The 27,691-nt window shown below is 39.2% G+C and overlaps 2 protein-coding genes across 3 annotated transcripts; one reads left to right on the plus strand and one right to left on the minus strand.

The window, feature by feature from the left end:
- Window positions 1–12,080: 12,080 nt before the first annotated feature.
- Window positions 12,081–20,574, plus strand: LOC122662751 (protein ANTHESIS POMOTING FACTOR 1). 2 transcript variants are annotated; one of them, XM_043858473.1, is made up of 11 exons: window positions 12,081–12,319; window positions 12,451–12,542; window positions 12,937–13,037; window positions 16,630–16,730; window positions 16,816–16,882; window positions 16,999–17,098; window positions 17,180–17,293; window positions 17,374–17,511; window positions 17,715–17,799; window positions 18,544–18,593; window positions 20,347–20,574. In XM_043858473.1, exons 1-11 carry the CDS (start codon window positions 12,313–12,315, stop codon window positions 20,488–20,490), a joined length of 999 nt encoding a protein of 332 aa, XP_043714408.1. In that variant the 5' UTR covers window positions 12,081–12,312; the 3' UTR covers window positions 20,491–20,574. The 2 variants fall into 2 exon arrangements, with proteins under 2 accessions (XP_043714408.1, XP_043714407.1); XM_043858472.1 differs by having other exon boundaries at window positions 12,082–12,322.
- A 3,556-nt stretch (window positions 20,575–24,130) lies between these two features.
- Window positions 24,131–25,560, minus strand: LOC122661173. The gene is made up of 3 exons (XM_043856511.1): window positions 25,103–25,560; window positions 24,913–25,013; window positions 24,131–24,815 (listed from the first exon to the last, which is right to left on the minus strand). Exons 1-3 carry the CDS (start codon window positions 25,558–25,560, stop codon window positions 24,178–24,180), a joined length of 1,197 nt encoding a protein of 398 aa, XP_043712446.1. The 3' UTR covers window positions 24,131–24,177.
- Between the last annotated feature and the right edge of the window lie 2,131 nt (window positions 25,561–27,691).

Here is a 27,691-nt window from a genome sequence, read left to right on the forward strand (position 1 = left end):
GGGGAAGAAGGGATCTTTATCGTCTCTATTTATCTGCCCCTCCATTTCCTCCATTACATCTCATAGGGGGCGGAAATGATCACCCTATCCCCTGCCCGAACACACAACTCGGGTGGGGTCCACTCCCCCCTATTAGATGTAATGGAGGAAATGGAGGGACAGATAAATGGAGATGATAATTTTTCGGGAAGAAGGATAACCAAAAAAAAAAAAACCCCCCACGATATAATTTTTTTTTTTTTTTTAAAGAGAGTTTCTTGAAGGCAGGTGTAAAAAGGAATTTGTGTGTCACACCAATGAGAGTTTGAAGAATGGTATCATCTACATGAGGCTATAATCGTCAAAATAAGAGAGAATATCAGTGTGGATCAGTGGATCCCACAACTCATTATGTGAGAGGACGTATATTGGAATTTGTATTATAGGGGTGAATGTTTCTTTTCTTTGATTTTTTGTTCAATTAGAACGGCATTTAGGTGCCCTGAGGGTAAGTGGGGTCGAGGTAAATGTAATACAATAAAACATCATACTTGTACACAATGGAAATTAATTTTTTTTGTTTTGTTGATCTATTTTTGGGTAAAAACGAGTTTAGCTCGTCTCCAAGGAGCCCAGCACCCCCAGGGTGTTGCTAGTCTTTGGGCTGTGCAACACACATTCCTAGGCATACGTCGAGATGTGTGCGGCACAACTCAATCGTTGGATGCCCCTTGGCAGCACCCTGGGCGCTGGGCTCCCTCGAGACGATCCTGATCAATTTGTAGAATTGTTGAACTATGAAAAACTAGGGCAAGAGATCAGTATCTAATCATGTAGCATTTGCACCAACGCAGGGGCTAATAAAAACACGCACAAGAGTATCAACATGTATGGTAATTTCTTTTACAAGGGTGGAACAGTAATTTTGCACACCCTTGTGTCAAGGTGCGGGAGCCACGCACCAGACAACGTTGTTTTTCCCGTAAAACTATTAGAAGTGAAAGGATCAATAGATATACGAAAACTCACAAAGTCCCAGATTGAATGAAGGACCAACAAGTATAAAAAGATATAGAGTCCTAGACGGCTAGACTGAACCAATGTGAAATTATTTCTAACAATAATTTTCATAGAAACTTTTATTTATTTATAATGATTAACTATGGTTCGGGAGCAAAACTTTTTAAAACATGAAGTTCAGATTACTTTTTTGACTTGGAAGTAAGAAAAATGATATTTAAAAAAAAGAAAAAAAAGAATTGATATATATGGAATCTGACCTCCAATACCATGAGAACACGTGTAATAAGATTGAGTCAAGGGATGGTCCAGGGTTAAGGACCTATAACCCAGTCGAACCACCAGCCACAGTCTCACGTTTGAAGATTGCTCAAAGAACTTTACACGTGGCCAGCCAAAGGCACATCACTGAAAATATTTACAAATTTGGTTAACTGTTCCTACTGTGATCTCCCGCCTAAAATACACAACCCTAAGGAAGGGTAACAAGAAGAGAACATCACAAATAATAAAAGAACAGGAGCAGAGGAGAAGGTAAGCATCTGCAGACTGTTTCATTAATTGAGACCCGAAAGCTCTAGAACCAAACTTCCCATCTCCGGTCCTGTTAACTGTTGTATTGCTTTAAGATCTGACTTAGACATCAGAGAGTCCTCCCCCGGAACCCATTCTGGGGCACTCACCCACTCTGCCCTTTGGTTCTATTGTGTGTAGGATCGAACAAGGAAGATCAATCGGGGCTGCAACAAGAATAGTGGGCCTTTGAATTAATTCCATGTAAGAAATGAACCGAATTGAAAACACTGAAACAGGTTATCCATGGCACTTCTTAACTACAATGGGCGTTTGAATTTAGCCTATAATATGTAGTTATCCAATATTTACAATTAGGACCAATATATATATATATATATATATATATTTACATTTAGGATGTAATTTGATCCATTTTAAATTAGATAAACAGTTATCCATATGAGTTCGATCTACTATCAATATTCGAGTTTATCACAAAAAAAAAGATCTACTATCAATGGACATTACAGTTTGGGCCTTGGAAAATCTCAACCCAGCCCAAATAACAGCTTGGGCCTATTTTGTGGCTGGGTTTTGGGCCCAATATTGAGTAGAGCAGAATCAGCCATGATTGATCCTGATTTTGGGCGATCTCGAGTGATCGATTCTAGGGTTTTTGGCTCCAGATTGTTGGGTTTTCAGATCTGAAGGGTCTGTTTTGGGCCTATTTCGTGGCTGGTTTTTGGGCTCAACATTGGGCAGAGCAGAATCTGCCATAATTGATCCTGATTCTGGGTGATGTCAAGTGGCCGATTCTAGGGTTTTTGGTGCCAGATTGATGGGTTTTCAGATCTGAAGGGCCAATTCTAGGGGTTTTAGGACCGGTTCAGACCGGAATCAATTTTCTACCCCCAATTCCAGGTTTAAAATTTTTGCTATAAATGTTCTTTGATCTTCATTTTCTAACCCCCCCCCCTCTTTCTTGTTCTTCTTCTAGTCAATAAAATTTACCTTTTGTAGTTAGATTTGCAAAACTTTTGAATCATTAACTGCAAAAAATCACAGTTAGATGCAATTATTTGCTTCTTCTTCTTGATTCTAATTTCTAGGATTCCAATAATAGATTGGAATCGAAATCAATAGAACCCTATCTCATTTCCAAATCTAAAATTTTAAACTTGGTCCAGTTCAAAGTTCTAAACAAAACAAGGGTTCTCCTTTTGAATTGAATAGACGTATATACATAGGGATGGCATGAAGCATGATCTGTATTAAAAGATAATTAGGTAATGCACATGTAACCATGTGACCCTTCTTACCATTACTCTCTACTTAAGACAAACACCAATGCCAAGCCCATAAGCCGCCTAACCAATAGAGACACTAACTAATTATTATTTATTAATGTTACTAATTCTAAACTACTAGGAGAGACAAACACTATCCAAGGAGCCTCTAAGTGGGAGGACCATTGGACCTAATTCATAGACAGATTGCACAAGTTTGGGCTGATTTACATATTTGAATTGGCATTAGATGAGTCCAAATCTTTCCTTAATCCCAATTTTTAGGGAAATTTTCTTGAAGGGCCAATAGTTGACTAAGGGAGATTCTTGGTCCCACACTCCCCCACCCCCCCCCCCCCCCATCCGGCACCACCTTCCTTCCCTCTTTACAGCTCCCTTATAAGGTTCTAGACTTTCTCAATCCATATTTCCAGCCAAAATTTCTGACAACTAATCATCTTCTTGTGGCGAATGGGTCCCAACTCCCCAAGTCAATTAAATAATGAGATTGTCAAATTCTTCAATCCGGTGGTTTAAAAATTTAGCAGCAGTGAGTGAAACCGGTTCATGTCATGTTGTCTGAACCAAATGGTCGATGATTCAAATGGTCCAAAAAAGTGGAAGGTGGGAGGTGGGAGGTGGGAGGTGGGAGGTGGGAGGTGGGGGGTGGGGGAGAAGGCTGCCATGTTGTGTGGTACCTGCGCTGCTTGACATAAGTGAAATGATCAACCCACCCCGTGAAATGAAAAATCTCATCTCTGTTGGATGCCCTTGCACACTATCATTGGCCCTGACAGCAATTCCCCTTCCAAAAAATGGAAATGGAATGGGACCTGATCACGTATGGCTCCTGCACCTAGACAAGGGCTGTGCAAATGACCCTATATCTAGGTGCAAGAGCCACGCGCCGTATGCGATCAACCAGGTGGCGTTCTTCCCCTCCTCCCTCGCATCGGGGTCCTCTACTGCCGAGCTGCCCCTACTGCCGTGTGTGCCCCAAACACAACAAGGTGGTGAAAAGACCGCCTTGCCCAAGCAGAGGTAAGGCAGTCTTTTCTGCATTGCTTTGTGTGGGCCGCACGAAAGTAGGGGCAGCTCGGAAATAGAGGATCCAAATCAACCCCCCCCCCCCCCCCAAAAAAAAAAACAAAAGAAAAAAGGTATAGAATTGATCAAATATTTCAAAAGATTGGTCAGACCTGGGTTGGGCCATCTTCTCAGCCGGATTTGATTCTCTTAAGCCTATTATAGTTGTAAGAAGTACAAACCATGCACATTTACACACTCCGCCAGCAATGTAGGTTTGACCGGTTCATTAGAAAACTACCCCAAATCGGACAAGCAACCAATCATATTTTAGTTTCTAAATGCTCTGTCTTTTTTTTTTTTCTTTTCTTCTTTTTTTCTTTTTTAATGTAGATAAAATGCTATGCCTCAATAGAGCGAAACACCATAGTGGAAGGATCACAAAGGTTCCAGATCCTTTGATTGTACCCCACAGATCCAAGAGATCTAGATCAACTTAGAGAGATCATAAGTTGCGGTTGTATACTATCATTGCTCGCTCATATATATAAAGCCAACCCAAGCTGAGACTTCAAATAATTAACAATATGAAGAGCTCCTTCTTCTGTATTCCAAGAATCAAAGACAACAACACCAATGGCAAAACCAACCGTTTATCTCCGATCTCGTTGTTAGATCGTCTTCGTGACGCTGTTTTCCGACTCATAATGCTCTCTGCTCTCTCCAAAGCCACTACAGAGCATACCGGAACCACCAGTAAACCAGTACCGCAGGCTTATTATTACCCACCGGACCAGCATCACAGTGATGCAGTTGCAGATTGTATAGAATTCATCAAGAAGAAGTCAGTCTCGTCGTCTCCCGATGGAAACCGCCATGATTCGCAGTTTATGTGTTGATAGATAAAGAGATTGTTGAATTGGTTAGTTAACTGTTAACTATATTTTGGTTTTTCAGTTGTGTTTAGTCTTCAGTGTGAGATGTAGATAGTAATGGAAGTTGGGTTATGAAATATACAGAGAATCACAGATTCTTCTTCTTCTTCTTCTAATTTTCTTAAGTTTAGGTGTTTTCTTGTTGCTTTGCTGCAAAATCATGTACTGTAATTGTGTGTTTAGAAATTGATTAGGGTTTTGACGAGTTTGCCTTGGCTTTCTAAGGCTATGTTTGGATGCCAAGAAAAGAAAAAATAAAATAAAATAAGATATTCAAAAGATTTTGAATTTGAGGAAAGAGGTAGACACATACATTGTGTCATCATGAATTGTGTTTTATTGTGTTTTTTAACTTTTCAAGAAGCTCATCCCCGCCACATAAAAGCAAGCAAAGTTTCTTTTCACTTTTAATGTGGAACTAAAACTCAAAGCTATATGTGCACTACTTGTCCAATAGCTCTTGGGTTCAAGTCACTTAAAACACATTTCCAACAAAAACAAAACAAGTTTTATTTTTAGCCCATGTGTAGTTTTTGTCAAATATTTGGTTCTTATTCGGGTGAGAGTGCCTGAAAGTTCCATTATGAAGTGTTTATTGATGCAGCTGATATGAGAAATGTTTTTTTTTTTTTAGATAGGTAAAAAGAAATGAAAAAAATATGGAAGAAAGGTTTTTTTTTTTTTTGGGGTAAACAAAGAACTTATCTTCTGTTTTTTTCTTCCTGATTTTCCAATAAAATTTTCAAGGTTATATCATTTAAAGCCCGTTTAGATTTAAACAGGCCCATAGCCCGGTTAAGACCCGATTATAGCTTGAATCCGACCAGGCCCAGCCCAATTATCTGAACGTGCGTCACAGTGTAGGCTTCAAGCTTGGTTAAGCCCGGTAGTTAGGCCCAACCAGTTGGTACCCCTAATTGTCAGATATTTTATGTCGCCAAAGACAAAAAATACCCCTTCTTTGATTTTTGTACACTGTGAAATAGAAATTTTGGAATAGGGGTAGTGTGGTTTCAATTTTGAAATTGAAATTAATTCTATGGGAAAGAGAATAGTACCTGGGCGCGAGAAATGACTGTCGCACCTCTGAAAAATCAAGTCTTTCCATGGGGGCTCAGTGGTAATTTCATGCACACCGCACGCATCCAATTAGCGTTCTTTCTCCCTAATTTTATTTTTTCTCTTTAACAATCACATGGTTAATTTGATGAGCAAAGCAGTAATTTCATGTTAAAATAAAACAATACCCTTCTTCTTATCCCAATTGTCTCAACACCACCCCTTCCCGACCCCACCCCACCCCCGCCCCTATGGTGGTGGGGAAGCGGGGAACAGGGGGTGGGGGTTGGGGAAGGAACAAAGGGAGGGGGAGACAGGGAGGGTGGGGTATGGCGGTGGTTTGTGTTGTAACAGGGGTTAGGGGTGGGTAGGATTGGGTTAGGCTGCAACAGGGGTGGGGCCTTAGGGTTTGCAGGAAGAAGAAGAAGAGGGGATGATCATGTGGGTCCTATTAGATTTTTATATTAAAAAAAGAGCAAGAGTTCTCTGTGGGGGAGCGTGACTCCTACGCGCACAAAAGCATCATAGGGGTGGAATTTCTACCTTTCATTAGGGACGAGGCAATCATTTCGCCCCCCCCCCACCGTAGTCTGTTTGGGTGCGGGTGATACATTCCCCAATAAGAAACTTTTGTCCTAAAAAAATAAAAATAAGTTATTTAAAAGGATAAAATTGAAAATAAAAAAATAATCCTTAAGCAAATTGACTTGGCAAATAAAGCATGAAGAATGAGCAAGTTTTTTTGAGCCAAGTTCATAAATGATGATGGGTCTTACCCCACCCTTTTCCAAGACCCTTTCTTGGCCGCAGGTAGCCCTTTCCTAGGGGCTCGCATTCTGGCACCAGGTCGCCCCTCCCAAGTAGCCAACCTCAAAGGACGAGTCAATGAAAACACCAATTGATACGATTGGAAGAACGCACCCTCATAAACCAGTCTACAAGGGCAGGGAACCCAATATTATATATGCCCACATCCAATCCCTTATGGGACCGATGTGGGACTATTGTACATAACACCGAGGCTACCATTAACGTGGTGCAGATTTGCTGCCCGCATTTGCTTCGCGGCCACCATAAGCAAAGCATGGCTGAATGGGTGTAATGATGATTTGCACATTAAGATTTTTTTTAAAAAAAATTCATTACAGAAGCCACTCATAAAGAAGCCCGTAAGGGCTGTGCAGCCATGAATGCACATAGCCGCAAGGACTGTGCAGCCATGAACGCACGTAGCCGCAAGGGCTGTGCAGCCATGAATGGACTTTAGGGTACCCATAGGATGTTGCTAATCCTTTGAAATTCAAACATTACTTTAATCAACCATTATCTTGATCCCGTGGATCCCATAAAATAACAAAGCAATCAAAACTAGGGGTGCCAATGGGTCGGGTTGGGCCGGGCCTGCCTAAACCCTGACCCTGACCCAACCCTGGCAGGGCCAAGAAACCCTCAACCCTGACCCGACCCTGCCAGGGTTTTCCCTAACCCGGCCTAGCCCGTTAGGGTAGGGCAGGGTCGGGTTGGCCCTGATTGACCCTGACCTTGACTTTATTTATTTATTTATTTATTTTGGGAAATGATTTTTCTTATGCCTGTAATAATTTTTACTATGTCAAAGTTGATCAGATTGTAATTTTCTAGGATTTGTCAGCATTGCAAGTAAAATATTTTAACTTAATTTGAAGCAGTAAAAATGAACAGCTTATAAACAGTGCACTCAATGAATCTCGTTCGATTGTCCTATGGTCAATCTCGATAAGGCAACACCATGACCGATCAAAAAGCCAAGTAAGAGAAAGAAACAGGGCAATAAGCTCACAATACTCAAATTAAGATCATTAAAGCCTTAACCAATATAACATCTTATACAAATATAAAAAATTCAGAGTATAGAGTCTGAGTAGTTCATGCCGAAGATACCCAAGGCTAAGACCCACTCCAATCCACCTCTCTTGAAACCTTATGAAAGCAGGATTCATACTACATCATATCATTATTTAGTGTCGCATTAAGCTGACAAAAAACAGGGGAACCATCATCAATCTCATGACTATGTAACCATCACACTAACCCGAAGGTCGGGTTACTAAAAGCCACACAAAAAAATATTCAATAATGCAAAATAAAGAACGATATGAAGAAGGGTATTAGAAAAATAGAGGAAGAGTGTACGGAAAGGGAAGGGAGGGAACCATGGAAAAAAGAATGGGAATGGAAAGGAAATCTATTTGTATGGTAATGGATACAGAAAATGGGACACCTAAAACCTAAAACCTAAATCCGATATAACCGACCAGAAATAGGTAGGGGATGATGAGACTTGACTCTTTGAGTCTTCAAATGGCGACACTTTGGCATTTTAGGTTTTTGATTGTTCTGTTAAGCTAATATAATGGAAGAAGAGTTGGGCTCACTGGGTCGAGTTACAGGCTCCAAGAGATGCTTTGATCCAAGAGCTAATATAATGGAAGAAGAGTTGGGCACTTAGGCTCACAGATTTTATTTATTTATTTTTTTAATATTTTCTTAATACGAGAAAAAATTGGAGAGATATAAAGAGAAAATGTCATCGACATTACCTGAGCGAAATCAATCCGTCAATCACTTGCAGAAGCTGGTTGCGGCCGCTGCTATGGAAGAATTAGAAGTGTCGCTAGGAGTGAGGGAGAGCGGAGAGGTACAACGCAAGCTGCTAGATTGCCACTATGAGTGAAGGAGAGGAAGGTCGCAGGTTGTTGCTTGCCTCCGAAAACTTTGGTCGTCGATTTTTGCCGTTGTGCATGTAGCTTTTGGTCAGCCTTCTCCTCCAAAGTCCAAACGAGAACGATTGATGAGGCTAATCCAGACATCACAGAGGGAACGAGATGGGGTTTGGAGACGGCGCATGAAGGGAAAGAGATGGGGTGAGTGAAATGTGAATCGCTTTTAGGTTTTGAGTGTTTTTTTATTATTTTTTGTTAGGATAAAGAAGAATAAAATATATATAAATATCTATATATCTATATATTGTATATATAAAAGTACATATATATACTTATAAACAATTCAGGGTCGGGCAGGGCAGGGTCGGGCTTAACCCGAGGCCTAAACCCGATCCGACCCGACCTTGCCAGGGTCAAGCTATTTCTAAACCCTGACCCGCCCTTCGGGCTGAAAAATCAAGGTCGGGTCCGGGCCGGGCTCAGGGTAGGTTCGGCCCGAGCTGACTTTATTGACACCCCTAATCAAAACACAAGGACCTTTTTGAAACTTAAAAAAAATAGAGGACCTTTTAATTCTAATAATTCCTCACAAGTTTCTAAACGACACGAAAAACACATGCTGTGACTGTATTAGACACTATAGGACATATCGTTGTAGATGTCTTCCGGACTTGAACCTACACTAGGTTTAATGGACCGCGCTACAAAGTACGGGTAGATTAAGACTCCTTGAATCTTTCCTCATTGGTGTAGTTGATCGACCCATCAACTATATCCCATAGGTCGACTTTTGAGCTACCCTCATATAACCACTTTGGACTTTTGAACCGATCATATCCCTTATCTTGAACTCATGAATGTTTTAGAGATCTTATTTATAAGTTCTCATCGACGGCGGTCACACCCCTACAATCACTTAGGTTAGTCCCCGGTGTGCACCATAAATAACACACCCCCACATATCCTAGGATTAGACTAATTAAGAGCTTTGTCGTTTAACCTTTTTCTTTGTGGTGGTACTACTTTCATCATCTATAGCCTAGAATAGATACTTATAAAAGTAGTAGTCCAGAACCGGTCAACCGGTGACTTCGTTTGTTCCCCTTAAACCTAATTCAGACATTTAGCCTCTTTACATAGGTAGGGTGTTCGTCACATGACCTAAAGATTAGGTATTAACCCCATTCCTGTAGATGCACTACACAAGTTTTTGACAGACATAGGCTTTGTGAACTTGTCAGCTTTGTTACTTTATGACTTCACATAATTGATAGCTATCATTCCTTCATCTATGTACTATCTCACAAGATTGTGTCTTAGGCGTGTGTGCCTCCTTTTACCATTGTATATCTGGTTCTTAGCTAGATGCATAACCCCTTGGTTATCATAATATAGTGATACCGATGGCGTCGATTTTTGTCACAAAGGAATATTTGCCATTAAGTTTCTAAGCTATTCGACTTCCATTCCCATCTTTTCCAAGGTTATGAACTCAACTTGCATGGTAGAGTCCGTCCTACAAGATTGCTTTGTGGATTTCCATGAGATTGCACCGCCTACTAATGTAAATACATATCCACTAGTAGCTAAGGACTCGTTTGTATCCGAGATCTAATTTGCATCACAGTATCTTTCCAAAATCGCTGGTTTATCACTATAGTGTAAACTATAGTTTATATTACCTTTTAGGTACCTTAGCAACCTATCAACCACGTTTCAATGTTCCTTATTTGGATTGTGAGTATGTTGACTTAACTTTCTTACCACAAGGGCAATATCTGGGCGTGTACAATTCATTAGATATGTGACTGAACCAATAATTTAAGCATATCTTTTTTGATTCACTGGTTCACCCATGTTTCTTTTCAAACATCTCATGTCAAAAGGTGTTTTAACCGCTGAAACTTCATGGTACTCATACCTTTTAAGTATGTTTTCTGCATAACGAGTTTGGGTTAATGAAATATGATTTTCTTGCTTGATGATCTTGATTCCAAGGATCACATCGACCTCTCTTAAGTCCTTTGTGTCAAAACTCATCATCATAAGTTTCTTAGTTTGATTCACTATTTCTAAGTCCGTTCTCATTATAAGCATATCATCTACATATAGTAATATAAATATGACCCTACCACCATAGAATTTGCTATATCTATCCATGTTTTATATATTAGGTTTTTAATTGATTATTCAAATGTTTTCTATTTTCAATTTTACTCTAATATAAAAACTTAATGGGACCTACATCACTTTCTCCTTTTCTTCTTTTTCCTCCGGCAACCTCAGAGGCCCCATCCCCTTCCGCAACCTAACTTGATCCCACCCACCCCTAATCTTTGCCACCCAACCCACTTCCACATCCCTCTCTCCCTATCTCCCCCTTCCTCTTTTCTAGTGGTGTCAATCGGTCGATTTGGGTTGAATCGGTTTCGGTGTAGGAATAGTGAAACCGAAACCAAACCAATAAGGAAAGTTTGGTTTCAAGTTTGGTTCAATTTGATTTCAGGTTTTCATCAGTTTCTTGTATCAGTTTGTTACTAGGACGACTTTGGTTTAAGCCCTGTTTAGGTTCGGCTTAACATACACATTTATATAAAACTATAGAAAAATACGATTTTAATGGGTTCCAGGTGTTATCGGTTTCTTATCGAAGTAGATCGGTTTGGTTTCGAGTTCTTTTGGTTTTTGATTTGGTTTAGGGGTCAGAATCCTTCAAACCGATGCAACATACAAAGACCTTGATTCGGATCAAGCTATTTTGGTTTGGTTTGGGTCGGTTTACCCCCAGTTTGATCCTAACTTTGATACTCGTACTCTGCTCCTTTCCCAAACCCCACCCCCTTGCTTCCCCACCACCCACACCTCCAAGGGGTGGTGGCGGGGCGGGGCCGAGAATGGATGGTGGGGGTAAATACCAACATGATAAGAAGAAGGGTTGTTTTTTTATTTTTAACATGAAATTACTTGCTTTGTCCATCAAATTAACCATGTGCTCATTAAAGAGTAAAATGAATTCAATTTTAATTTTAAAATTGAAACTACTCTCAACAGATTAATTTCTATTTTTCACAAAAATAATGTAAAAAAATCAAATAAAATAATTTCCAAATTAAAATCATCCCGTCAAATCAAAATAGAAATCGTACCAAATAATTTCTATTTTTATTTTCATTCACAGTGAGAGAAATTAATGATCAAAATATCGACCCGACCTCCTGTACAAAGTCGGTCGTGCCCCTGGCCCCCTGGGAGTCCGATCGGACCACAAAGGTCTTTCTTGCCTTTGGCGGCATAATATTTCTTGCAATTCCAAGTCCGAACTCCGGTCGATTGGTCCATTTGATAATATAGAACAGAAATCAATACCAAAAACGACATTTTCCCTGCCATCCCTTTTCGCGGTTTTCCCACTACTCCCCGGAAAATAATCACCTCATATGTTCGACCAAACGTCTACGTGAGCAGAAATCATGAAACCCTAGTTGTTCACGGCGACGACAAATCTGGATTGTTCGTGAACCAGTAAAAGAAGACTGGGCTCAACCTCTGAGCTAACAACAGCTATTGCAGTTGCCCCGTCTCTCATTACTAATTTGGTGGACGTCGCATAGCGTCAAAGCCACCTTCGCTCTACTCGAATTGGTAAATTCTGAGCATAACTGGCTTCTGCAACAGTTGCAAGCTATCACGTAGGTGTAGCAGAGGGAGAAATTTTAAACGATCCACTTCGCTTTGAGTCTTTTAGCTCTATCTTTCATCTGAGAAGTAGCGTCAAACTTCAGATTAACGATGGCAGGTGGTGATCTACCTGATTCTGCTTATTAATGCACATATACACCACTTAGAATTTTTTTGTCTCTGCTTCCAACATTTAATGTTGCGAGGGTTGAGGATTTTATTTAAATTCCTCGCTCCTGTTTTTGGCAGGGGGACAACCCGAAAGAGAAGATAAGGTATCGATGGAGCTAACCGAAGAAATCATCCAAAGCATGGAAGTTGGTATGGCCTTTCGAGATTACGTGAGTTCCTTTGCTCTCTCGCTCTACCTCTCTCCCATCCTCATCTCACTTATTTGATCGATTGATGGATGACAACGATTCTTCTCGAATCATAAAAACCGAAAAAACACATACATAAATACCTGGGATTAGGGAAATCAGCTATATGTTGATTGGTTCTTTTATGAATTCTGAATACCTAACTTTTTAGACGAAGAGTTCTGATTGAGAATTCAATATCCCTCTCTTAATTCTCATCTTGTTATGTCTATCTTTTTATCTGTTAAAATTTCAGCTGTATTTTACTTTCACTTGCAGAAGATTTAATGAGTTAGTATTGTATTACATTATGCTTTCTCTAATCTTTTATTTAAATATAAGCCCTTGCACCCTAACTGGACGCCTCTATGTACAGAATGGTAGAATTAGTTCAATGGATTTTCACAAGGCAACAAGTTATCTTGTGACAGCCAGTGATGATGAATCAATTCGCCTTTATGATGTTTCCACAGCAAGGTATGCTTCTTTCTGACTTAATTCTTTAAAAAAAAAAATTGTGTTTGTACCTATACTCTCTAGACATTTCACTAGTTCAGGAAGAACATCCCAATAAAAGCTCATGATAGGAGGACCAAACTTCTCTTCTCTAATTGGAATAACTTTTCAAAACATTTGAATTCCAATTTTATCATTTTGTATACAGAAACTCGAAATAAAAATGAAGCAAAAAAATAAAGAAAGAGAAAGGATGGAATATTCTCCCTTCCCTTTCTGTTTTTTCTTATTCTCCAATTTCCTTTTCTTTCTTCTATCATTGATCAAGTCCTCAGTCTTCTAAAAATGATAAAGCACAGATCAATCACTGTTTTTCTGCTACGGAATCCTCTTAATTTTTCTATTCTAATCTGCTTTTCTTGAGTCTCGCTCTCTAGGAACTCGAAGTCGGACTAATTCATTCAGGTTGTTAGAGAAAGGCAGATGGGATTTCACATAAGCTGAAATTGTGGCAATGTCATGCTGATATGGAAGACATTCCCATTGTTATTAGAGTGTCTGTAGCTCTATAGGCATTTTGGCTTCTTCTTTTTCTTTTAATTTTAGTAAAAGCTTATTTACAGCCATTTTGTTCAATATGATAAACAGCATATCAGAGGTCTTAGTATTAGGTTGAAAAACTGATTATATGCCTTCAGCTTTTTCTGGAGTCTAAGAAATTATTTTTCCCTTGCTTCAAACTGTTATCCACGGAGTTGAGGATTTAATGACAAAATCTCTAATTAGAATGGAGACGATGCCACTGCTTCCGAATTGAAGATTTTCTGTTCAATCTCTCTCATCTACTGTGTTCCACTTGAAGACTAAAACACGGGTCAAGGACATTCCACTTTTGAATCATTGCTGTGTCATACATGTGTTATTCAGAAGTGCATGGATGTGCCCTCTTTTTTTTTGGGATTTAGGACCTAGTTTTTCTTAAGTACCTTATGGTTAGTGATGTTTTCAACAGAAGAAACTTTCTGCCAACAAATTTTTAAATATCAAGGGTAACCTAGTTTAGATGATGACAAAAGGATGTGGTTCAGGATTGCAGAAGGGATTCATAAGCAAAAAGTGCTAGAAACCCATTTCGAAGACCACGACACTTGGAAATTGATTGGATCACAATATGGACAAAACTGATAGATGATAAGAGAAATTCAATATACGAAAACCAATAATCTGTTTAGGCCAAATTTATGGTTAGGTATAGAGAGTGACCACTGACCAGTACTATCAATATATGTATAAATCTTGGAAATCGGAATTATCAGATGATAGATGAAACCTGGCTTGCTTGAGATTCAAGCTATAGTCAATAATTCTGAAATTCTAATTAGAAACCAAGATTTGATCTGATAAACCAATTAATTAAGATGTAAACAAAGTCCTGCTAATCAATTTGAAGAGAAAAAAAACTAAGATTCAGAAGGTATGTAATTAGAACTAACCAATCAATATAAGGATTGGAAGGGAGGGATAAAAAGTATGAAAGAAACAATAGGAGAAGAAGATGAATATGATGAAGGAATAATGGAAATATATCACCTTGTTGCAGAGGTGAACCAGAACTGAAAAATAAAAAAGAGTATGTAATCAGACAGACAGCTCACCAGTCACATGTCCACAGCGCAGCAGATGCAACTTTAGAAAAAAAATATTCATTTTTCTATCCAATAAAATCAAATGAATAAATGGGGAAATCACTATTGATTCTAACAATTGATTGCAGAGTTGATCATTTGGACCTTTCAATTCATAGATGTGGATCTTGGACCTTTGAATGAGGATATTCCTGAACCTCATGAAGAAAAAGGATAGTGACTTAGATGAATCTTACATATAAATTGACTCTCCAAAAGACAAATTTCGACCCACATAGGGACTCCTATTCACAAACTTAAATTGATTAACATATTCAAAAACTAAACTGGACTCAAAACTACTCTGCCCCCAGCCTTAGAAGTCCCTTAACTCCCTTACATTGACTCAAACTAAATAACTCTTTCTAAGTAGTACCTATCGACGATACATGGGGCCCACATAAATTTCATTTCCTAAAAGATTAAACTACCCTTGGACTGTTGCCAGCCCCTGTTAGACCCAAAATACGGGCCTGCAGCCTGTGTTCTTGGCCTGGTTTCTCTTCAGCATGGGCCTCCAAACAATGTTCTTGCCTATCCATTCATGTGGGGGCCTCTGCTGCTGAATCAAAATCTGCAATTTTCTTTGGTCACCTGGATAGGAAGAAGAAAGGACATGCAAATTTTTATACTTCCAAGGAATGATAAGGTCCTCTCTGGCCATGTGAAGGGTGTTGTATATTACTTTAAATCTGAGTTGATTGAGCACTCATTGACTTCTCACATTAATTGAAAGCAGGAGTGAGAGAGAAAATGCCATGAGACATTAATTGAATAATAAGATGCTTCTTTTGTCCCTCACCACTCAAATTCTCTAGTGGTGAGGGTCCTTGTAGGCTTCACTATGCTTTATTGAAGAGCTTCTTTTGTTCCTCACCATTCAAATTCTCTAGTGGTGAGGGTCCTTGTAGGCGTCACTATGCCTTTTGAAGCGCTACGCTACCACATGGCAGTACATGGGTGGGTCCATCTGATAGAGGGCTCCATACCTACCTTAGTGGTAAAATTTTAGCCCAAAATAAGTAAGGAAAATTGTTCAAAGTTTGATCCAAAGTTTCAATAAAATTAGAAAATGCCATCAGACATAAAAGAATTTAAAAATACTAAATGACCTCTCCGTTATTTTAGCCGCTTCCTCTATTCATTTTCAGCTGAAATTGTACCATTGAGATGGCTGTGGCCCTCCATCACATGGACCCATCCATGTACTGCCACGTGGCAGATGGTGATGTATTTTGCTTCACTAGGCCATGGTGAAGTGTAGGTTTTCCACAAAATTAAATGAGGGGGCTAAAGGAAACTGATAAAACATTAAAACAGAAGTACAGTAGACATGGACTTGCCAATTGATTGAACTGGAAAAATAAGAACGTATCCTCTGAATTAAATGGATATCCTATTAACTGATTGTTCCATTTAGTTATCATAGAAATTGCCTAAAACTGCAGTAACTTAAATGGATCAGATGGTATGGCCATCAACTAGGTTGCCCGAACCTAGTTTATTTAGATTTCTGTCCTTTTTCTTTAAATTTAAAAAGAAAGGTGATAGAGAGAGGTTTTTGATTAAGGGTGTTTTAGTAACTGTCTGTTTAAGGAAGCCCCACAAAATTGTCTAGAACATTCTTTGGGAAATTTCATAAGCTGTGTAAATATATTATTTTGGAAGTAGTCAACGTTGTAAATTTACCACAGCTTAATGTGGTTACAAGTATAAACACATTTCCACAAATACTGTCTATTAATCTAGGAGAAGTTAAAGACGAATGTCTTAATTTTTAGCTTGTTTCATTGCCTTTTTGGATAATTCATTTTAGTTTGGACCTTGTTGTGAAGGGAAATGTTGTTCATTTCTGTCTTCCCTACACTAATGCCGTGCTGAATTTATTATTTTTTCCTTAAGATCTCAAATCTATTTGCCCTTGCCAGTTGCTTGAAGACCATTAACAGCAAAAAATATGGGGTTGATCTGGTTTGCTTCACTTCTCATCCAACAACAGTCATATACTCCTCAAAAAATGGCTGGGATGGTAGGATTTTGATAAGATTATTTGTATTATCATATAATTTATTTTGATGATTTGATCCATTTATTTTTTTGATCAATTGATTCAGAATCTCTGCGGCTTCTGTCCTTACATGATAATAAGTACTTGCGGTACTTTAAAGGCCACCATGACAGGTATTGCTTCGCAACACTATTGGTTGCTCTTCACTCTCTAGATGGGCGATTGTATTTAGTTCCTAATGATGTAGTATGCAATAACAGTTAGATTTTGTTTCAATATTTTATCCTAGGGTTGTGTCACTCAGCCTGTGCTTTCGAAAGGAGTGCTTTATCTCCGGATCTCTGGATCGAACTGTTCTACTTTGGGATCAACGAGCTGAGAAGTGTCAGGTGGGTGTCCTGGCATGCCATAGTCATTTTAGAAATATATTCTTTTAAGGTAGATCAATGATTATATTTTCTGTACTTCAGGGCCTTCTACGTGTACAAGGAAGGCCTGCAATTGCTTATGATGAACAAGGACTGGTTTTTGCAATTGCCTTTGGAGGATATGTAAGAGTGTTTGATGCTCGGAAATATGAGAAGGTCAGTAGGTTCAAATGTTCATTGCCTATTCTTGTCAATTATTTGCACATGCTAATTTTGAAAATGTCCATTTTTCATAGGGTCCTTTTGACATCTTTTCTGTTGGGGGAGATATATCTGATGCCAATGTAGTAAAATTCAGTAATGATGGGAGGCTCATGCTTGTGACCACTATGGATGGGCATATTCATGTACTTGATTCATTCCGTGGCACACTTGTAAGTCCTTGTTCTTGCTTTCAACTTTCAACAAATCCCGCATCCCCCAAATGGCTAGTTTGCTTGCTGTAGCAGGACTTCATTACTTCTCTTTAATTTATTTTTATGGTTAAAAAAAAGTCCCCCCCCCCCCCCCCCAAAAAAAATAAAAAATATTCTTGCCATGGATTTATGCTGACTTTCTTTCTGCAACTATTATTTAGTTATCCACGTACAATGTCAAGCCAGTTTCAAGTGATTCCACGTTGGAGGCATCTTTCAGTCCTGAAGGGACGTTTGTGATATCAGGTACCATATCAAATTTATAATCTTTTTTTTTTTTTTTGGGGTGGGGGGGGTGGAGGGTTTGTTTTCGAGAGGTCCTGAACATTTTGCATTATGTCGTTTTGGAGGTATTGTATTGTGAACACATCAGAAGTATTAAAGAGTGCAATTCTTGACCCATCCTCCAAATGCTTTCCCATTTTCTCTGGGTTCCATGTGCTGTACATTATCCTATCTTGTTAATGGGTCACTGCTGTAAGCTCATGGTTGCAGGAAAGCGTCCTGTTCCAGTTCATGAACAACTTTCCTAGTGTTCCATATTAAGTTTGGCTTATGTCAACCTGGCTAGTAATCATATCAAGTTTGGATTGATCATTTACTCAGAGGGGTGAAGGCCAACATGATACTCTGTTACTAGCTGACCAGATCCACTGTCTACCTTATTAGGTTGACCCAACAATATGAGAAAATATCGCACTGCTTGCTGTGTAAAAAAATGTTTCTTGAAATATGATGCCTTAAGATAGCTCCAGATAACTGATTATTGGCATACAATACTTTTAGATTTAGCCTGTGAGATCCACTTGTGAAAATAGACTGAAATGGCGTCCCCGTACCACCTCAGTTTTCTGCAATGGTAAAATAATGTTAAGCTCTTTCATTTGTGAGTGCCTCGAGTTTCTTGCATTTTATTCTCTCGATTGCATGAAGAAGACCTATTTTCTGTTATCAGTTGTATTTTGATTTTTCGTCCTCACTTGTTGGCAGGTTCAGGTGACGGCAGTGTCTATGCCTGGAGTGTCAGAACTGGGAAGGAAGTATGTATAAGAAACACTTCTTGCTGTTGGTTCTGTTTTTCTGATTTTCATCTCTGCTCTTCCATATTGCACTTTTCTATGGCTATGTTTATTTGTCAAGAATGTGAGAAGGTGATGCTAAACTAACTTTTTAACATAGTTGTCAAAGTGCTAGGCAAACCAAGGAGTTGGAGGGGTGGGGGGGGGGGTGCAAAAACTAAGGCGACATGAACAAAGCTCCTAGGCGTCCATCCAAAAAAAAGTGCCTGGATGCCTTGGTGACGTCTTGACAACTATGCTTTCCAAGCATTTGGTTGTTTGGAGAATTTGTACCTTGAAAATTGCCACCTCTCGAACACTCCCTAATGCAGAATAAATCGTGGATATGCTGGTGGTGGGTCAGATTGATGGAAGAATAGGAGAAGAAGAGGGAGAAGAAAGAAGAAAACCAGAAAACCCTATCGTAGGGAGGAGAAAGAGGGGAGTGAGCAAAAGAGGCAACAGCCTCGGTATTAACTAAATCAACTAATTTCCATTCATCAAATCATGGGATGGCCTTAGGCCTCCATTGCTTTAAATAAAACTGAAAACTAAATCAAGATAGAACTCTACACACGCCAATCAATGGGCTGATGTGGCATTATACTGAATTGATGAAATAATTAGCAAACGATAAAAGCAACCTCTCCCATGCCTGGTCAGCAAAAGGAGGGGACCTGGACACAATTAAAGAAACCCAAACAGACTCTAATACATGACTGGAGTAAATGGTCCTTTGTCCAATCAACTACAAATTCGTAAACTAATCCCACAATCTGTTTGTAAAGAGATGAGAAATCTCTGCACGAGGCTGAAGATAAGGTCCCCATGGTCTCCACAAGTTGCGTACTGATAAAATTCCTAAAATCTGGGAATCCTTGGATTGAAAGCCTAAAAAGGGGGGAGGGGGTGTGTGGTAATTTCCTAGATCTACAAGATAAGAAAAAGAATTACAAAACAAGTAGGTTTACAAGGCAAAGTCAGTGTAAAACAATGTCAAAACTACTTGTTTTGTCATTAATTTTCGGGAAAGAAATCACTGCCTGGTCGCGTGGCCCTTACACCAGTGCGGGGACCAATGAGAGCGTGTGTAGACGCATCAACATAAATGGGATTATTTATGTCATGGGGGGCAGGATGGTAAATTCGTGTGCTCCTGTGCCTGGGTGCAGGGGCCACATGACCAGGCAGCGTTCTCTTTCGCTTAATTTTCTTATCTCATAGATCTAGGCAATTTCCCCCCAAAAATGTCCCTATATAACTCCATGAGATCTGAACTGATAAGGTTTCTTGAAGGAATCCGAAAACTTGATCTGATCTGGTCAGATTTGTTATATCTGAACACTAAATGTAATCACATTGAGGGGACCAAGTTTGAACTAAGAAACTGGTACAGAACTGGACCAAACCAACCCAAACCAAAACTGTCCTGCATTACTCTCTCCAATTTCCAGAAATGGCTTGTTACAAAGTCTGTCCAATTCTGGGGGAACTCAAAATGTCTCTCATTTTCTTCCATTCCACTTCACTTCCTAACTTTCCTTTGCTTAAACTTCTTCCACTTTCTAGAGATCTTCCGAGTCTTGACAACCAAACACAGCCTCGAGATTTTCTGTTATGTTGTTAGTTTAGTACCTGATAAGGCTTTAGTGCTTATAAGGTGTCTTCCCCAACCTTCTTTTTGGGCTTGTTTTAGAACTTTCAGTGTCACATCTAATGTTTGTTGCCTGCCCAGGTTGCAAGTTGGATGAGTTCTGAGGTTGAACCTCCAGTCATAAAATGGGCTCCAGGAAGCCTGATGTTTGTTACTGGATCTTCAGAACTATCATTTTGGATTCCAGACTTATCCAAATTGGGCTCTTATGTTGGAACAAAATAGAGTTTATGGGAGAGGTTCACAGCTTCAAATTTAAGCTATCAACAGGTTGGTCATTTTTTGATATAATGCATAATTTTATGATCATTCATTGTGTTATTTCTTTGTACCGGTGAAACGAGTATGCCAAAATGGTCTTTTTTACTTGGACTGATCGTAATTATTTGAAAGTTGGATTCATTGGCAGAAACAGAAGCGTACAGCTTATCCTGAAGAGGATTTTTTATTTATGGGGAGCAGGTTCTACACAGGCACATCTAGAGAGTTTCTTCATGTGAGCACCTAGTTCTGTTTCATGGCAAGTCAGATGAGGCTGAATTTTTTTTCCCGACAAAACCAGCCCTGCGATCTCCTGCTGACATTACAAGCTTCAACCCAAAGGAGTTGGCCAAGTGGAAGGACAAAATTTAGAAAAAAAAAAAAAAAGAACTACGGAGAGGATGCATGCCAATATCTAAATGGATGAAAAATACGATGGAAGATGCTAATCAATGGGAGGATATATGATTGAATTTGTCTATAATTGGACATGTGACAATTCTAGAGGATTTCTCAAATATTTAACGGCTGGAATTGCTGCATCACCTTCCACATGGCCGGAACTGGGTGTCCATCTAGATAACCTCTATATGTGTCCATCTACGAACACTTTGGCCAAGTATTATGTATGGCAGTCCCGGGATTAACTGTAACACTCCATTTGGGAGCCAAGCGTTCCTCTCTCACAATCTCCCCGTTCCCTTTTTTCTGCCCCATTTCTCCCAAGGCCCCCAGGAATGTTCTTGCTGTATCATTGTAAGTCATACAATACAAATTGATGATGGTGAAGTCTTTCTCTGTTTGTGATGCTCATCCTTGTGATCATGACCTAGCTAGGTTTATATAGAACCTTCACAACTCAATTTTGTTAAGAGAGGTCAGTTTTATGATTTTACAAACTGAAACTAATTTTGTTGTAGGATCTGATAAATTGTTAATAAATCTAATCTACCATAGAATAAAAGATAGAAGAGACCCTGGAGTGAATCCCAAGCCCATCCTATCCAGTGCTGAGAAACACTAACTTGAAGTGTCATCAGCGGATCCTTGTGAGATATATTTGGATTTTAATTAATCATGAATGAAACTATGGATAGAGTTGTTTGGAGGACAAGGATTTATGTAGCCGATCTCTTGTAGGGGATATTTCTGGGATGCTGTTTTAAGTTTCTTCGTCTTCTTATTTTCTTTTTTATTTTTTTTTTTATTTCTTTTGGTTCTACTATTGTCATAGCTTATATCGAATCTATATAGCAGATCCCATTTAGTTGGGATTAGGTTTGATTAGAGAGGAATTATTATTTAAAATTAAATTTTGAAATGGAGGACAAATTAACTGTACCTCTCTAGTACCTCGATTAGCTATGATATCCATTGGAAGAGCACAATTTGAGCTGTCAGTCGTCGCGTGCTACTAAACCTGAAGTAAGTGAAATTTACTGTTCTATCTCATCCTGAATTATATAGTTTTTTTTTAGAAATGAAATTTAATTAAATTAGTAGGCATGCAGATTGCAGGCAGGTTAGACAAATGGAAGTTCCTAAAGTGAGCTGAAGGTGATTGGTCCTTCTGATTAATTCAGAATAGTTTTGTTTTATTAAACAAAAAAATAAACTCACTTGGAAACACTAAAACAAAAAGGATTAATTAATAGGGAAGTCTTCATCCTTAATAATTGTTTTTGCATGTGTAGAAACCATATAAAACAAAGATGGGGGCAGTGTGAGTGTGGTCGAAGATTCCAAAACAGGAGAGAAAGAAATGAAGAAGCAGAGAGAAAGAGAAAGAACTTTTGGTGGGCATGCTTGTGTAAACAATTATCATCCATTTCTTTTTATCTATCAACTAAGCTTTCTTTTTCATTACAGCAGGTAATGCACTACCCCTTGCCTCTCTCTCCTTCTCTTCATTTTTTGTGGTCAAAACTCAAAACACATAATAAATACAACCATCATAAGTTGTAGTCATATCCCATATCTCACGGAATAGAGCACCACGTGCTCCTTAATAATTCTGCTTTCTCTCTCTCTCTCTTCATACCCAGATGAAGTTTACACGAGAGAGAAGAGAGAAACAGAGAAAGAGAGAAGTACTATATCTATGTGATGATAATGATGGCCATCGTTTCCCACGAGACACTTAGCCCAATACTTAATAATTGGTCCTTGGATCCATCCTCAGTTCTTCTGCATTAATTAGACTAGAAGTGAACATGGAAAGATTTAAGAGGGCTAAAAGTAAACAAACACGCATGGATTTTTAATATAAAGGGTCCGGCCTGGTTTCAAAAATTGGGCTAGAATCGGTCAAAATTAATTGGACTTGGTTTTCCTCCAATCATGGCGGGAACTAGAGGATCCAGCCCAGTTAAAATAAGGGGTTTAGTTATTTCATAGGCAATTTTCATCTTCTACTGTCAAGCTACTTGTCTTGCGCCGTGTTGCATAAACACAACAAGGCGCATAATGATCACCTTACCCCTGTCTAGGCGTCTTGCCTGGATGGGGGTAAGACGGTTATTTTGCACCTTACTGTGTCTCTGTAGTGAGGCAGTTGGGACAGCTTGGCAGTAGACGATTCGAATCTTTTTACAGGGGGGGGGACACCTATGAATCTAGCCAAACACCCCTGTTTTGACCGGACCGGATCCTCCAGCTCCAGCCATAGCTCGAGAAGAGCCAAAATTTGATTTCTAAACCCTTCTTTTGATTTGCTTTTTTTGCCTTCTAATCAGTAAAATAGTATTCTTACTAATTTAAACTGATTATGGACCTATTACGACTTTCAAATCGAAAATTCCACCCCCCCTAAAAATATAGTTTTTACTGGTTCTATTTTCCAGGTTTTGGCCAATTTCAACTGATTCTGAACCTATTCTGGTTCGAATGACGGCTGACCCGAGTAGGTATTTAGGTTAACCTCTACTCTGCCTCATCTCAAAGTCAAGTTCCACTTTAGAGAAACAAACAAACGCAGACACAGACGCACGAGCTTTTTTATGATGAGGGAGGACCAGAGTTTACTTTCGTTTAAGCAGTAGAGACTTAAAGAGACTGGAGAGAGAGAGAGAGAATGGCGTAGATATGCCGTGGGGTCACTGAGAGAGAAAGAAAGAGGGAATCATTCATATACCAAGGAATTAATAGACAAAAAGGAATATCAAACAAGTTGCTTATTCGTTCTTTATGATCTCCCAATCCAAATCTTTTAATTTTATTCTTTTTGCTCTCAAGCCCATCAATCCTCTCACTTCATACGATATAATTTGCCCTGTCTTCCTTTTAAATAACAAAAGCATTCACTACCACTCACAATGGTCTTCTTCTTCCTCATCTATTGGATTTTTATTTTTTGAAACACTACTTAGATTAAACTCATTAATAAAGTACTTAACCCATAATTCAAAAGCACCTAAAAAGGATAAATCTCAAGTAAAGCTAACCTCCCCTGAAATCATTAAATATTCCTTTGTAGAACATTGAATACAAACTCAAACCTCACCACCCCAAAAAAAAAAATCTGAATTAAAAATCTATCTATTTACATACAGAGACACAAGTAATTTCTTCTCAACTAACCCTCCAAACCCTAATTTGTTCTTCTTCTTTGTATTATACAAAGCTAACCACTAACTTACCTTACTCATAAGGTCAGTCTAGAGCTTTGTATATAACGACAAAACAAGGAAGGATAGCCTTTGGATTAAAAACGAAGAGCTCCTCAAGATTCGAGTACGCTCCGGCGATTCCGGCAACCGAATCGTAAATCCCAGTGGCCGACCCGCTCTCTTCTTCCGTCGCCGGATCGTCCGTGATCCGCTTAACCCTCCCAGCGATCACCCGACACACTAGCATAGCCCTTCTCCCTTCCGTACAAACCTCAAGACAGTCGTGGGCCCTACCGCTACTAGCTGTAGTACGCACCCCTTTCCCATCCTGCGCCTTCCCAGGGAATCCATGCCTGATGATGGTGCACACTCCACACCCAGGCAAAGAGCCGCAAAGACTGGAAGATCCACGTGCGCCTAGTGCGCAGCTTAAGGTGGTGCAGTGAAACCTAAGCAACTCGTTCCCGTCGGCGGCGCATCTTGGGTTTTTCTTAGTGTTATTCACCACACGTCCCTTAACCGCGTCTCTACACTCCTCAAACCGTTGGATCGTTCTCTGGGTGTTTTGCACCTTTAATATCCGTTCGATCTTGCAGATTGGATTATCCTTCTTTAACCAACTTGATTTGAAGATTATCTCCACTATGTTTCTCCCTGAATCCTCCGGTTCTAGTTCTGTAACTGCGTTTGATAATTATCAAAGATAAGTAAGTTTAAAACACAAAAATAGAAATTAAATTTGGTAAAGCAAGACAATGGATTATAAATTTATAATTACCGGCATGCCTAACAGCTTGATGAAGCTCCAGGCTTTCAATTTTGGGGAAGACTTCTCCACATTGAGAGCAAGCAGAGATTGTTGTTCTTGGAGATGGGTACCTGTAATTTTTTTTAAAGAAACCAATTAAACCACAAAATTAAACAATAACGAAGAAGATTAATTGGGTAATTAATCAGATATGGAATACCTGCTAGGATCAATGATGGTGTGGCATTCGTAACAACCAGAAAGCTTCCTTAATTGAATTCCTCTTGAAGATGAAGAGTATGTTCCTCCGCCATGGTTGGACCTGGTTGAACCATTCACCGGTTTCCGGCTAAGAAGAGCGGTTTCTTGACCCAGAGAACTGCTTTCCGGCGAGTTATCAGCTCTGTGAACCACTCTTGTGTTGCCGTGAACTACGTCACGGAAGGTACAGATAGAACCACAAGTAGAGCCAAGCTTCGAGTACCCACCACCGATTACGTTCTTTGAAGAAGGGTCATGGACTTGTGAACCTTCGATTTGTTTGCAGGTGAGCAAGCTTTTGATTTGATCCCATGAAGAGGGTTGTTTTTGCTTTTTCTCTTTTCGCTTATTTCGTTTGGAGATTTGTTGTTCTTTGGGTTTTGAGGTAGTGATTGGAACGAAAGTGGAAACAGCCATGAAGAGAAAAGCAAGTAATTTCAAGAGAGAAGAAGAAGAAGATCAAGAACAGAAATTTGGGGAGCGAGCTTTGAACCAAGGGAGGAAATAATTTGCAGACAAAGCAGGTGGAAATAAGTAGTGGGTCTTCTTTAGTTTCTAATTCCCTTTAGTTTCTAATTGTGTGAGTCTCAAACAAACTCACTTTACACACACCTTAATATGAAGTTGAGTTTGATCATTGGATTTATCCGTGGTTTTAGTCAAAGTGTCAAATCTTCTAAAAAGAGTTGTTTGATTGAATGGTTATGATTGCATCACGGCCCCACAATACTTGTGCCTTTTTTTTTTTTTTTTTTTTTAATAGATACTTACTTTATCCTATTCTCAGTATTTGTACTTTTTGGCTTTCCACTTCAATTAATATTTGAAGGTACTTATTACATCTTACTTATTGTTAGATTGTGATCCTTTATTGTGTGATAATATAGTTTAGTGACCAAAAACTAAGTAAAAAGCCCCAACTATTTATATTAGGAAAAATCTTATTTGCCCTTTATAATGAGAACTCTTGAGACTTGAGAGTATGGGTGGAACAAGGCTGGATTGGGCCGGGATTTTTAAAAACCTAGTCCAACCCTGAGTCCTCTTAGCTCAACCCAAGCCCAACTCGATCCTTGATCGGGTTGATATATCTCAGCCCAGGGTCAACCCCATCGGGCTCAGCCCAGCCCGGCATGACCCTGATTGACCTTGATTTTCAAGGCCTTGATTGGCTATTAGATTTTTCTTTGGGTTAAAAAACTTAGTCCAATCTTAAAATTTTAAATATTTTTGTTCAATAGATAATTAGTATTTTTTTTCTATTATTTTTGATAAACCAATAGATAATTAGGTACTAAACAAAAATTACAAAATATAATCAATAGATTCTAAAACATAATCTGACATCGGACCGGGCTGGGCTGGGCTTAGCTCAAGGTGTCAACCCTGGACCAACCCGACCTTGACCTCAGGCTTGAAAATTTCAACCCTAACCTGCCCTTAGGGTTGAAAAATCCAACCCAGTCCCTGTTCAGCTCAGGGCGGGCTCGGACCGATAAGGCCAAACTTACACCACTACTTGAGAGGCACATAATGGTAAATTATTTTTGAACACCATTTTTTATCTTCGAATTTAAACAATTTTTGGGAACACGATAATAGTCAATCAAAACAAGATCACAAATTTTCAGTTCACCACTTTGGTTACAACAAAATGTACTCATTTTACATTAATATTAGGACAAAGTTTTCCTCCACTCATACAGGATGGTTCACCCACCATCCTAGGGTTCACAAACCTCTCTTAGGGTTTTAGTAGTTTTAGTATGTTCCAAAATACCCTCTCGATACCTATTCCCGCCTTCTCACGACCCTCGGTGAATGGGATCCCATTCAATGTGGGTGGAGGGAAACTCGATCCTTAATATTATCTCGACTTTATATTTTTTTTAAGCTCTATTTTTTTAAGTTATAAAACGTTAACAAGTCAAACTTCGAGAGAGCGTTCCAGTGCACGAGGCTCCCACTACTAGAGGGTATGGAAGGAGAAAATATACACAACTTTACCCCTACTTTGCTACAACTTCATATCTGAAAAATGTTATAAGTTTTCCAATGGTTGTTTGTAGCATGTAAAATGTGCTCAAAGATGCTTTATAGTTTATAACGTTCTATAATTAGTGTGTGGCGACATTCAAATGGAGTCTTTTGAAAGAAAAAAAAAAATTTAATTCAAAAATTTGTTAACCCAAAATCTAGAAAAGTAGGTAGTCCCCGTTTAGAAATTTTCGCCTAATTTTCTTTATTGGGTGACAAACAAGAAACACAACTTACAACTGTGAGAGGAATCATTTCTATTGGAGTACAAGGAACTACGGTGTCTACCAGTCGGGATCGGTTGGTTTCAGTTGGGCCTAATTGATGCACATCTATTGGACCGAATCAAGCTAAACGGGCTAATCGGGGCATATATAGGTTGCTCAAACTATAAACGGGCTAATCGAGGCATATATAGGTTGCCCAAACTATAAACGGGCTATAAATGGTTGGTTACCAGTCCTGGTTGGGCATCCATTGGGCTACTTACTACCCAGGTTGGGCTGGACTG

This window comes from Telopea speciosissima, chromosome 5 (assembly GCF_018873765.1).
Source record: "Telopea speciosissima isolate NSW1024214 ecotype Mountain lineage chromosome 5, Tspe_v1, whole genome shotgun sequence".
NCBI lineage: Eukaryota > Viridiplantae > Streptophyta > Magnoliopsida > Proteales > Proteaceae > Telopea > Telopea speciosissima.

What these genes read in the sequence shown, in the direction of transcription:
- LOC122662751 (XM_043858472.1), top strand. An exon ending in CTCAAAAAATGGCTGGGATG is followed by an intron (nt 16,731 to 16,815) that starts GTAGGATTTTGA and finishes CAATTGATTCAG; the next exon opens with AATCTCTGCGGCTTCTGTCC. An exon ending in ATGCTCGGAAATATGAGAAG is followed by an intron (nt 17,294 to 17,373) that starts GTCAGTAGGTTC and finishes CATTTTTCATAG; the next exon opens with GGTCCTTTTGACATCTTTTC.
- LOC122661173 (XM_043856511.1), bottom strand. Translation starts at nt 25,560, where the DNA reads ATGGCTGTTTCCACTTTCGTTCCAATCACTACCTCAAAACCCAAAGAA. An exon ending in ACCATCATTGATCCTAGCAG is followed by an intron (nt 25,014 to 25,102) that starts GTATTCCATATC and finishes AAAAAATTACAG; the next exon opens with GTACCCATCTCCAAGAACAA. An exon ending in TCAAGCTGTTAGGCATGCCG is followed by an intron (nt 24,816 to 24,912) that starts GTAATTATAAAT and finishes TATCAAACGCAG; the next exon opens with TTACAGAACTAGAACCGGAG.